This window comes from Ursus arctos, unplaced genomic scaffold (genome assembly GCF_023065955.2).
Source record: "Ursus arctos isolate Adak ecotype North America unplaced genomic scaffold, UrsArc2.0 scaffold_6, whole genome shotgun sequence".
Classification (NCBI taxonomy): domain Eukaryota; kingdom Metazoa; phylum Chordata; class Mammalia; order Carnivora; family Ursidae; genus Ursus; species Ursus arctos.
The window spans coordinates 36,454,067-36,466,177 of record NW_026623078.1 but is presented as its reverse complement, the minus strand read 5'-3'; the positions used below and the strand labels follow the sequence as shown (position 1 = coordinate 36,466,177).

The 12,111-nt window shown below is 38.9% G+C and overlaps 1 protein-coding gene across 1 annotated transcript; it reads left to right on the top strand.

Annotated features, from left to right (window-relative positions):
- The first annotated feature begins 2,806 nt into the window (after positions 1–2,806).
- Positions 2,807–8,973, top strand: FABP12 (fatty acid binding protein 12). The gene is made up of 5 exons (XM_026495345.2): positions 2,807–2,879; positions 4,484–4,656; positions 5,481–5,582; positions 7,333–7,407; positions 8,896–8,973. The coding sequence occupies exons 1-5, from the start codon at positions 2,807–2,809 to the stop codon at positions 8,971–8,973; spliced, it is 501 nt and encodes a 166-aa protein (XP_026351130.2).
- The last annotated feature ends 3,138 nt before the right edge of the window (positions 8,974–12,111 follow it).

Genomic DNA, 12,111 nt, shown 5'->3' with positions numbered 1-12,111 from the left:
GCCCATATACTGGGTGACAGGAATAGCTCCTTGCTTCAAATGAGGCCCGGAACAGAAAGTCAGAATTATAGTAGAAGCAGCCCTGCCTCTTGGGCCATATGATCTGGCAAACCCTAAGCCACTGGAGGTATTAGTGATGGGAAAATGCGCAGTGTGGCGGAGAGATGAAACCACAGTGGAAGCATCACAACACAGACCTCTGGGGTTTTGGAGCAAGACCATGCCACCCGCAACAGAAACACCTGCAGCAAAAACTTACACGCTTTGGAAAAGAGTTCCTGGTGTGTTACGGGGGACTAGTAGAGACAGAACTCTTGATTGTAAGACACCAAGTAACCACGCATCTGGAACTGTCCATTATGAGCTGGGTTCCGTCGGACCCACAGAGTCATAGACTCAGGCAGGCCCAGCATTCCAAAGTAAGATCAAAATCGTACATCTGGACTAAGGCTAAGCAAGGCCAGAAGATACACAGTGACCGCATGAGCAGGTAGCCCGGCTCCTCATGCCACCCATCACGGGGTACCAGCACCTCTCCCTCAGATTATTCCTCGACTTTGTGGGGGGCTCACGTAACCAGCTGAAGACGTAAGAAGAGCTTGAATGTGTTCTATTTGGCAGGTCAGCTTAGTGTGTGGATGCAAGTTAAAAACAGGCAGTGGTTTAATTACCCTCGGGGGGGGGGGGGGCTTGAAAACAGTGGTGAGGAAAAACCGTCCCAACGGACAAAGCTCAGAGTGGTGCACCTCTTACTCCTTTTGTGTGGAGGGAGCAGGGGTCTGAGGTGAGAATGAAGACACACTCATGAGTAGAGGGAATATTCTGATGGGCTGGTCAGGGGTCTGGAAGGAAAAGGACTGAAAAATTGAAGACAAGGAAGTTTGGCCTTGAGGAATGTGGATGTCCTTGAGGGAACGGGCATAGTGTGTGAAGATTTGTGACTCACACAGTAATGGACACCAGGAAGCATCCATCACAGAATAGGCAGTGAGCAACCGAGTGGACACATGACTAGGCCAGTGCACATTAGCCAGTCTTTGAACTGACGTGACGAGCACATGAACAGAGGAACCGCAGGGGCAGAGATAGAGGCTCTGTGTGGGCTCCATTTTACTGACACTTTTCTGAAAGTCTAACCTGCCAGCAGTAGAGACCAATACTAAGCTCCCAATATGACATCTTCCCCAAGGAGATGATTTCCAAGAGTTGATTCCCTTATGTTGGAAGATCAGTGTGCATTCAACACATAAGGCAACACATTTGACATTTTCTTAAAAAAAAAAAATCCTAGGAATTTTAGTAACTTCAGTGCCTAATTTTAATATCTTTAGTACCTTTGGTGGTGCGTCATTTCCTGGCTTCAGCCTCATGTTATTCAATTGAGTGGGGATAACTATAAATTGTACACACTAATGTAAAAAAAAATCATAATGGTAAATCTCTAACATAGGAAAAGAAAAGAATCAAAAAGCTACAGTATCTTTTTCAACCATGGTTGGAACATTATATCAATGGTGTATGCAAAATTGTTAGCCTCATACTAGGCATATAATACTAGGTGCTCCATAAATGTTAGTTGAATAATTAATAGTAAGACCATTGGCCTGGATAAGTGCTTTTACAGATATTTATAGATATTGGAAATTAAACATTTTAATGGGAATTGTTATAAAATGCTATTCTCCTTTTCTGTCTTAAAATAACTTTATAATTTCACTTTTTCTTAATAACTCTGTGTTAGCATATGGACATCAAGCATTGCCTAGAATTAACAATGATGGTCTCAGAGCTGATGGCATGTGTAAGACTGTGCTTGTCTTTTAACCTTGAGAATCTCTTCTTCTCTAGTTGCTGTATTTCCTATTATGCTCTATTCTGATTTCTTACAGATATCAGTGGACATCAGATTGTTTCAGTCAAGATTGAAAGGAATCCCCCCTAAATTAAGGGGGATTTACTAAGAAGATATTTGGTGTTCTCATGACAATGATGACTCTCTAAGCTTATGGGAAATTGAGCTGACATCTGGGAAAGCATCAGTAACAAGGCTGTGTGTGTGTGTGTGAGAACACAATCTCTTTCCTTCCTTTTTCCCTATGTTTCATTCTCTTGCTCAATATCTACATGGCTTAAAATGATTGGTCTAGCCCTCACTAAATTTAACTTTTTAGTTCAAATGCCAAATACCATCTATGAAATCTTTCTGGTTTTTAGTTCAAATTGTCAAGAATGAGAGTGTGATAAGATCACTACATCAAAAACTAATGATGTACTGTATGGTGATTAACATAACATAATAATAAAATTTAAAAAAAGAAAGTAAAAAAAAAGATCTCTAAACAGCTATAAACTGGCTTATTCTAGATCACCGTTGGTCAGAGAAAGAGAGACAAAGACCTGGAGTACAGAGGTCCTAGGACATAAACATAGATGCCTAGTTCTACCCCTTATGCATTGCTGTGTGTATATGTGTGAGCGTGTGTGTGTGTGTGTGTGTGTGTGTGACCGTTCTTATGGAAGGAACTAGAATTTATAAACCTAGTTTTGATCCTAAATTAGAGATGGAAAAATTATATCTGGTCCTGCCAAAAACTGTTTCCATTTTCATCTTGACCAGCTTACATTTGAGAGTTTTCTTGCTCTCGATGACATTAAGAAAAGTTGAGGATTAAAGTTCCTAACTTTTCCCCCTGACTTTTCTGTACTATCCACAAGAACTGTATTTAAAACAAGTTCAAATACTATTTCAGGAAACAACATACTCATCCTAATGATGCTATTTTTCTTTAAGATCATTTTAGACAGAATGGTTGATCAGCTCCAGGGAACATGGAAATCCATTTCTTGTGAAAATTTTGAAAAATACATGAAAGAGCTTGGTGAGCCTTTTTTACCTGCATATCATAGCCAGTAAAAATGGGAGATTTGATTGCACAGAAACTTGGTCTGTAATCTTGAGTCCCTCCCTCCAATAGAAACATAGAAACAATCACATAGAAATGATCAGCATTGATGCAGGACCTAGATACAGTTCAATGCAAAATTAGTTTGTAATTGAAAGAATCCTTGCCCTCACGTAATTGACTATGGGTTTACACAGATAAAACACATCTACATCATTTACTAAATGGCAAATTATTTCCATAAATAATTTAAAGCAAAAAGTCATAATTATTTAAAAAAAACAATCATTTTTACAAGGATTTGCTCTAAATCCTTAGAGGATCTTCAGAATAGATCTTGTTTTCTGGTTGAGATGGCTGCTGGCCTTCCCTCGTGTCTGGCCAACCACACTCCAATCTCTGCTCCTATTATCACACTGCCTTCTCTTCTGTAGTCTAATCTCCTTCTCCCTTTTCTTCTAAGAGAAGTTTCTTATAATGAAATTGTGATTACATTTAGGGTCCCCATGGCTGATTGGCTCCCTATTTCAAGATCCTTGAGTTAACCATATCTACAAAATCCCCTTTGACATACAAAGTGACTTTCAGAGGTTCTAGGGATTAGGGTGTAAATATCTTTGGGAATCATTATCTAACACATCACAACTTGTTATTATGTTTCACAATATGAATTCATGAACCATATTAGAGTGTTTCTCCAATTTATCCTCTCTTAGAAATTTAACTTAAGTATTGTTGTACATGTGATGCTATTTCTTTAGAAAATAGTCCCACATGTACTGCATAAATCTGTGTGTAAGAACGATCACTATAGCATTACTTGTAATAAGAAAAAGTGGAAACAAGCTACATGTCCATCAATACGGAGACAGATGAAATAAATAATAATATACACTCTATAAAATATTATGAAGCAATGACAAAAATTTATATCTAATTGTACCGACACAGAAAATCTCTAAGATACAGAGATGGGGGAAAAGTAAGTTGAATAACAATTGTTATAATAAAACATTTATATTTTTAAAAATTCTATGTATAGTGGTGATGGTTGTATAATATTGTGAATGTACCTAATGCCACTTAATTGCATGCTTTAAAATGGTTAAAATGATAAATTTTATGTTATATATTTTAGCACAATAAAAATACATGATGAAAAAACAAACTCTATATATGTACATATAAGAATATAAGTGAAGAGATAAAGATCTTAAATAATCCGTGCCAAAGTATTTTATCTGTATAAATGAGTACATTTTAAAAGAGGGAGCTATTTTATCAAAATAGGGGCTTTAATAGAATTTTCAAAGGGGTTCATGAACCAATAGGATCGATAACTACTGGGCTAAAGAAACGTGACAACCTGTAGCCAAAATTTGAGACTGATGTTTTTTCTGCAGAATATAATCTATTTTAATTTATAATGGTGGTGCTACAAGCTTCAGATATTTGAATTCATGCAGCATTAAATCTGCTTAACTCATAGACCTCCTACTTAGTAAAGAATCATGCAGCTAACATGGGTTTCTAAAGCTAGCAACACATTTAACTCTGGTGTCCTTTCCTCTGGTTTCCAGGAATAGGAAGAGCCAGCAGGAAACTTGCCTGTCTGGCAAAACCCACTGTGACCATCAGTACACAGGAAGATCTGATCACTATAAAAACCAAAAGCATCTTTAAAAATAATGAGATCTCCTTTAAACTGGGAGAAGAGTTTGAGGAAACCACACCAGGTGGCCATAAAACCAAGGTGAGGCCTTCAACACTCTTTCAGATACATTTCATAAGAATGCTACTTCAAAATCATTCCAAGTAAGTAAAGAATTAGAGCAAACACATCTAAAGTCTGTATTAGATAAACGTTGGGCTAAACATCTGGGGATCTTAAATTTTAATATACATACCAATCTCCTGTGATGCTTGTGAAAAATGCCTATGTGTCGGTCCCCTCCCCACGGGCTCTGACGTCTGGGGTAGGCCCCTGAAGACTGTGTTTCTAACATTTCCGATGTAGATGCTTAGCAAACGCATTTTGAGAATCATTTCCCTAGATTCTTCTCTCAGAAATAAAAGTCCTGCCTTTCTACTTTGTAGCATTCTTCTATGCATAAAGTTACAATGAATAACACTTACATTACCCGGTACAGGTGAGGTTATGCCCCAGTACCAAATTAGCCACAGGCCCCAGCAGCTTAACCCAGTGGGGGTCGCTTCCTAATTTAGTATACATAGTCAGCATTGTGGTGGGGTTGGAGAAGTTTCTGTGTGCGCGCTGGAGAGCGGACAGGAAATGACGGCATAGAATATTTACCTCTCTTAATTTCTCAGGGAAAAGAGAGTTTTACTTATTCTTTAAGATAATATTATATTTTTACTCTTATAAAACTTTTTCCCCCCAGAAGAATCAGCCAACAAATTTAGTGTCGACAAAGTCTTAAAATGCAAATAAAACTGTAAACACCATTCTAAAACTACCTGAGAATATCACAACAGCTGAAACAGATTTGGCGCTTGATAAAATGTTAGTATTCAAATGTGACAATCTGAGCTAAATTCAGTTTCTTCTGTTTTCAGAGTGTGATAACCTTCGATAAGGACTCTCTGATTCAGGTTCAAGATTGGGATGGCAAAGAGAACACCATAAGGAGAAAGCTGGTGGATGGGAAATTGGTGGTGGTGAGTGAGCTGTTTGTCATTATTTTTGTCACCTGCTCTAACACCTGTATATAAAATCATTCAAATAGCTTGTTCTAAAATAATAGAAGTCAACGTAATTTTTCTTTTTCTCTTGCTTTATAAGAATGGGGGAAAACATTGGCAGATAAATATAATAGATATAATATTTATGCATGATCATAAATATTATAAAATGTGCATGGGCTGAGCAACTAAAAAACTAAAGAAAATAAAAAAAACGGTGTTGCCTAATTCTTTGACTTGCACATAAGCCAAAACAAGCATGTATTTGTGCAATGAAGATTTCAGCAGGGACTGAGAGGTGTTGCTAATCCTTTTCTCCATACCAGGATTAATTTCTTGCTGTTTTCCAGCCCAACACCAAACAAACACGTGAAAAGGAAATTTAAACTAATGCCAAGCTTAAGTGGTGTCTCCTTGGTGTATGGATGAGTTGACACAATTAAAAACTAACATTTCCGTGGCTACCGTGTTTGCATGTTTTCATATATTATTTACCCAATCCTCACAATAATCCTGTGAGGTAAGACTAGCCCATTTAACAGTTGAGAAAACTGAGATTTAGCCACAGACTTACCTAAGGATATTCAGCTGGAAAAACATGGGAGTGCTGGGTTTAAAACTCAGGTTGCCTTCATTCCAAAGTATACTTTTTTGGGTCCATTCTGCTCCCTTTGAGGATGGCTTCTCAGGTCATCTTTCTCACTTCTACACAGCGGAGGGAAATATGCCAATGATTCTTCTTCTCAAACCCCCAGTTCCACTGAAATGAATAAAATGACAATTTTGGGACAAAATATCAAATAGTTCTAAGGGAATAGGTAAGAATTATGTAGGAGTTAAAAAAAAAAAAAACCACCAACCTAGCCTCATTTCTTAATGTAAGGATGTTTTTTCTTTCAACAATGAAGAATACATTTCCTTATAAAGTAGCAAGTGGAAGACTAAGAATACTTGATTTTCTTGGTCCTTATAATGACATTAATCACCAAACAGATATGTTTTTAATTCATTGGAAGAATATAGTTTCAGAATCCAAAGTGCGCATTGCCCTCTCTGCCAGTCAGTAATTCTGTGACTTTGGATGAGTCATTGCTCCTCTCCAAGGTTGAGTTTACCTCCCTTCAAAAATGTAGGACTGTCTTCATGGTTTTTTTTGAGACAATTAAATACCACCATGTATATATTAGTGCTCTAAAAACCATAAAATACTACATCCACGTAACTTAATGTTATTATTTGAAAAATGGAGGGTATATAAATTAGCAAAAATGCTTCCCTATAGGCATTTAAAATGTTTTAACAAAGACTTCAAATCTTATGCTATTTGCCTTGTTTTTTGTATATATATATATATATATACACACACACATTTTATATATCCCACATATATGTATAACCACATGTACCATATGTATGATTTGCCATACACATATAACAACATACACCATATATAATATGTGGTTTGCCATTTTTGTGTATATATATATATATATACATACACATTATATATATTTACATGTATAACCACATGTACCATATTTAATATATGATTTGCCATTTTGTTAGCAAAATCAGCTAACAAAAAGTTGGTATCTATAGTTGTCTACATAGATCTCTTTTCAAGATTTTTAAAGAATGTATGTATGGATAGTACTTAGTTTGCCTTGTTCTAAAAGTCAGTTTCACCAATAATACTGAAATGTCTCATTCTTCTTTTGTCTTCTAGGAAAGTGCCATGAACAATGTTATCTGCACTCGGACATACAAGAGAGTACAAACAAACTCAAATTCAAACTCTCAAGTACTCCCAAACTGTGATCCAAACTGCTGAGTTTGTTTAAATAAAACTCCAAAGTAAAATGTTACAACTGTTAATATGAGAGAGCCTGGGGCATTGACAATTTTGCTTTTCCTGTTTTACATGCCTTTATTATATAGTACCTTGGTGTTGGGAGCTATGGGAAGTCAGGTGATCTATCCTCTTCAACTCAGGGCTGCTATAATGCATTCAGAAAGGCACTTTGTGTTGATTTTTTTCACATTAGGCATATTATGCCAATCCTTTATATTCAACATGATCTGTACTATATTGGGAAAATAGTATTAATTTAAAAAAATCTTTTTGGGGCACCTGAGTGACTCAGTGGGTTGAGCATCTGAGTCTTGGTTTCTGCTCAGGTTGTAATCTTGGGCTTGTGATTTTTAGGTCGTGGGGTTGAACCCCACATTGGGCTCTGTGCTTGGCATGGAGCTGGCTTGCGATTCTCTCCCCCCTGCCCCTCCCCACCATGCTCCTATGCACGCTCTCTCAAACAAACAATTGAATCATTAAAAACAACAAAAAAATTTTTTTATAGGTGCTGGAGATACAGCAAAACACAAAAGAATCCATGCCCTGTGATAAAGTTTACAATCAAATGGCATTAGAAGCTGTTTAGAATGATTCATATTTCAGATTTAACTTATTATATAATATACAATGATTTGTATTTAGAAAGAATTTTGTCCTAGATGCTGAGAATTTTTAAGTTAATGTCTAAATTATTACATCACCCACTGATATGAATAGAACTCTATAAAGAAAAACTTTGTTATAAACATCAATACTAATTTCACTGAGCCTTTTCTAACGCAACCATTTATTTTGTGAACCTCTTAGTGTTTTTCAATTTTTTACACACCAGGGCAATCGTCTAAAATCAGTAGTGTGCAGCCATTTAAAATCAATAGTATGAGGGCCATCAGAAGTACTAACTTAAGCATTTTTCCATCTTATAAGAATTGGTATGTAAGGAACTATTTTCTGCTTTGATTATTAACAAAAATTTATACTTAGATCAAACTTCTAATTAACAAAGAAGCTTCTTTGAATCATAGTTAATATGCAATTCTTTTCTTTTTACCTTTTAACCCCCTTCATCCACTGGGAGAAATGGGTAAAGGGGGTCAAAAGGTAAAATATTAATTTTTTAATAAACTAGTTGGGACACCGTGTGTCTCACAGGTTATACCTCAGCTGTACGTGACAGAATAATACACAGGCCTGGAACTAGAATAATAACTGACAATCTAATCTATCAGCAAATGATTTTTACAGAAGACACATAACTACTACCATTACACTAAAAGCCAAGGCGAAGGAGAATATTCTGTTCTATTAGCACCAAACCTTATGCAGTTTAGACCAGGGAGGGATTTTAGGAACCACGCAGACTGATTTATTGTGTAGACGGGGAAACAGGCCCAAATTGGTAAACTGTACACTTTCATATCACCCTGATGGTTTTAGGAGGAACTGGAACCAGAACCCATGATTCTGGATTATTCACCTCACAGGTTCACAGTGTACAATTATGGGTCAGTGTAACACTACATCAAACTAACAAATAAACAAGCTTCCCTTCATGTTTTTTTTTAAAGCTTTAATTAATTAATTTATTTGAGAGAGCGAGAGAGCACAAGCCGGTAGAGCAGCAGAGGCAGAGCGAGAAGCAGGCTTCCCGCTGAGCAGAGAGCGGGAGGTGGGGCTTGATCCCAGGAGCCCGAGATCATGACCTGGGCGGAAGGCAGACGCTTAACTGACCCAGCCACCCAGGCGCCCCTTCCCTTTATGTTAAAATGTGTGGCAGGATGCCCAGCTTGGTCCAGGCGATGACATTGGGTTTGACCCTTTGGACTTGTGACCCGTCCCTGCTTATTTGCCTCAACTGATATACTAGGGGATCTTGGAGCTCTGGAGAAGTGCGAGAAGTGCTTGTTTATTTTCCGGTGTACTGAAATGATGCAGAAGACAACGGAAGGCATAGAAAAACACCCCCTGGGCTGCTTGGACTGAACAGAGAGGGGCACAGGCGGAGGCCGAGAGAGCTTTTTTCCCACCGCCCTGTGGAGGGCTGTGCGGCCGAGCAGCCTGCTGCAGGGCCCGGGGACAGCATGTCGCACAGAAATGGGAGAGAGGCGTCCTCCCCCCGAAATGGAACCCAGCACTGCTCCGCTACCCGAAGGGACAGTGGATATGGGAGCTTCCCACACAGTGCTCTTGGCTTTGGTGTGAGCGTTCTGGTCCGCTGTGGTAAGGGAGCTACTCTCACGGGCAGTAGGAGCTCGGACAGGAAGCCTGGTGGTGAGGGCGTAGCTACCAGATACCAGCAGCACCGGGGACAGGACACCCGCCAGGACTCCCCGGAACATCCGGGACTTGGAGCTGGGGGTGGGGGTGGGACTCTGCAAAGGCTGGAACTGTCCACAAGCAAGTACGAACATCACATTTAGATACTGGTATTAATATTATTTTATTTGTCAACAATTTGATGAAGTCTAGAGACTTTTGGGTACTCAGTCAAACAAACACAAACCATGAAAATGCAACAGCAGCAAGCAAAGATTTTCAGGGAAGGTAAGTAAGCAGCATGCCTACCTTCCTCCTACTTGCTTTACCTGGTTGAGAGCCATTAAAACAGAAAGGCACTCGCTATGACTGATGGATGCGTAGTCTCACTCAGGTACGGTTCGGCAATCAACATACAACCAAACTGAACAAGACACACCACTGCTCTAAAGTCATGTCGTAATTCAGGATTTATTGCACATTCACCGTGTACCCGGCACTGCATGAGAATGGTGATCGAAGGAGAGCGAAGGCGCCGTGTTCCCGGCTCTTGACTGACTCGAAAGAGATCTGTTTAACAAGTGTGACAATGGCACGTTCATCTCAGGAATTTATAAATAACAGATTAAAAACCAAATGCTTTCACCTAGAGAGAAAGATCTAATACCACTTCCTTGGTGGATAATTGCCTTGCCCAGGTGAGAAGAAAACTAGCAACAAGGGTGGCAGAAGCAGCAAGAGGGAGAACAGCAGCCTGGCTGGGGAGGCACACATGGGCCCTCCTGCACACCTTATCAGGACATCTGTCCTAGGACGTGCATTCCTCCATGTTGCATCCTCTGTGCACTTCGTACCCATTCAGTTCAAGTCAGCAATCACTATTCAGGATATATAGGGAGTGTGAACTTATTCCTAGAGAGGTATAGCCAGTTCATCCTAAGCCAGGAAAAGGGTGTTTTTGTTATTGTCTGTCTGTCTTTCTTTCTTTCTTTCTTTCTTTCTTTCTTTCTTTCTTTCTTTCTTTCTTTCTTTCTCTTTAATTCATTCATTCATTCATTCATTCATTCATTTTTTTAGAGAGAGAGAGAGAGTGCGCGTGACTGGGGGGTGAGGGGGACAGAGGAAAGGGAGAGAGAGAATTTTAAGCAGGCTCCACACCCAGTGTGGAGCCTGACACAGAACTCAATCTCACTACGCTGAGATCACGACCTGAGCCGAAATCAAGAGTCGGTCGCTTAACTGACGGAGTCACCCAGGTGCCCCAAGTTTGGGTTCTTAAATATCATATTCTTTGATTTAGATTTGGCCAAAATATTAGAATAAAAATCAGAAAACCATTTACTACAGAAAGGGAGGATATTTTGGTTTTATTTAAACAGTAGAGTTAACAATGTTGAATATTTTCTATCTAAGTAGACAAATTTGGAAAAATAATGTCCTATTTGAATAATTCAACTGATAATAATCTGTGATGAAAAAAATAGGACAACAACAATCACAATACACTGGTTTTTGAGTCATTATTACGTGCCAGACACTGTCTAGCACTTTTGATGCCTGCCTCATTCTGTTTTCTGTGAAGTATTTACAAAAGTATAAACTAAGACTCAGGGGGGCTCAATTTCCTCAGCTGATCCATACCAGGGCTTGAGTTCAAACATGGGTCTTTGGGACCCCAAGTCCGTGTTCTTTAACCATTAAGCCACATGCCTCCCCGGAAATCATGAAGTTACGAAAGTTTCTTTTAGAGTCTTTCTATGTTAAATGCATAATTAACACCACTAACCTGAACCCAACCTAAACTCTCATTCCCTAAATGATTAGAAAGATTATGTTTTAGAGCTGAAGATTTATGAAGCAGAAAATAGCCAAACCATGACTAATGTATCACCGGTATGAGAAAGATTTATCAAGAGATTCTTTTTACTTTATTTTTTTATTATGCCTCCAAAGGCACTGCTAGAACATACAATCTCCTCAGTTTCATGAACAGAGAGGGATTCAAAGAATCTCAAGGTGACTCAGATGGGTGGCCAGGGAAGTGATTTGCTCAGCTTGGATGAGGAGCTCATCTCTAGACAAGCCGTTGTGGCCAGGAAGATAGCTTCAGAGGACTGGACACTTCCTATTCAAACCACAGGTTTATGTGGGAGGTCGAGGGGAAGGAGGGGGCAGTGGGAAGCTCGGGGAGGCTCCTCAGAAGAGACGGGCTGCTGGGCAGACAAGTCAATGGACACCTATCTCAGGTATTATGCTCAATGATTCCCCCACTCTCCAAGCTATACAACCAGTCATGCCTCTTTTGTTCTACTACTCATATGGTTTTCTATTTTACATTAAAATTTTTAATCCATCTACAATTGATTTTTATGTAAATATAAAGCATACATCTAATGT

Coding starts and splice junctions, on each gene's coding strand:
- FABP12 (XM_026495345.2), top strand. CDS start 2,807: ATGGTTGATCAGCTCCAGGGAACATGGAAATCCATTTCTTGTGAAAAT. Junction 2,880..4,483: donor AAAATACATGAAAGAGCTTG/GTGAGCCTTTTT, acceptor TCTGGTTTCCAG/GAATAGGAAGAGCCAGCAGG. Junction 5,583..7,332: donor TGGATGGGAAATTGGTGGTG/GTGAGTGAGCTG, acceptor TTTGTCTTCTAG/GAAAGTGCCATGAACAATGT.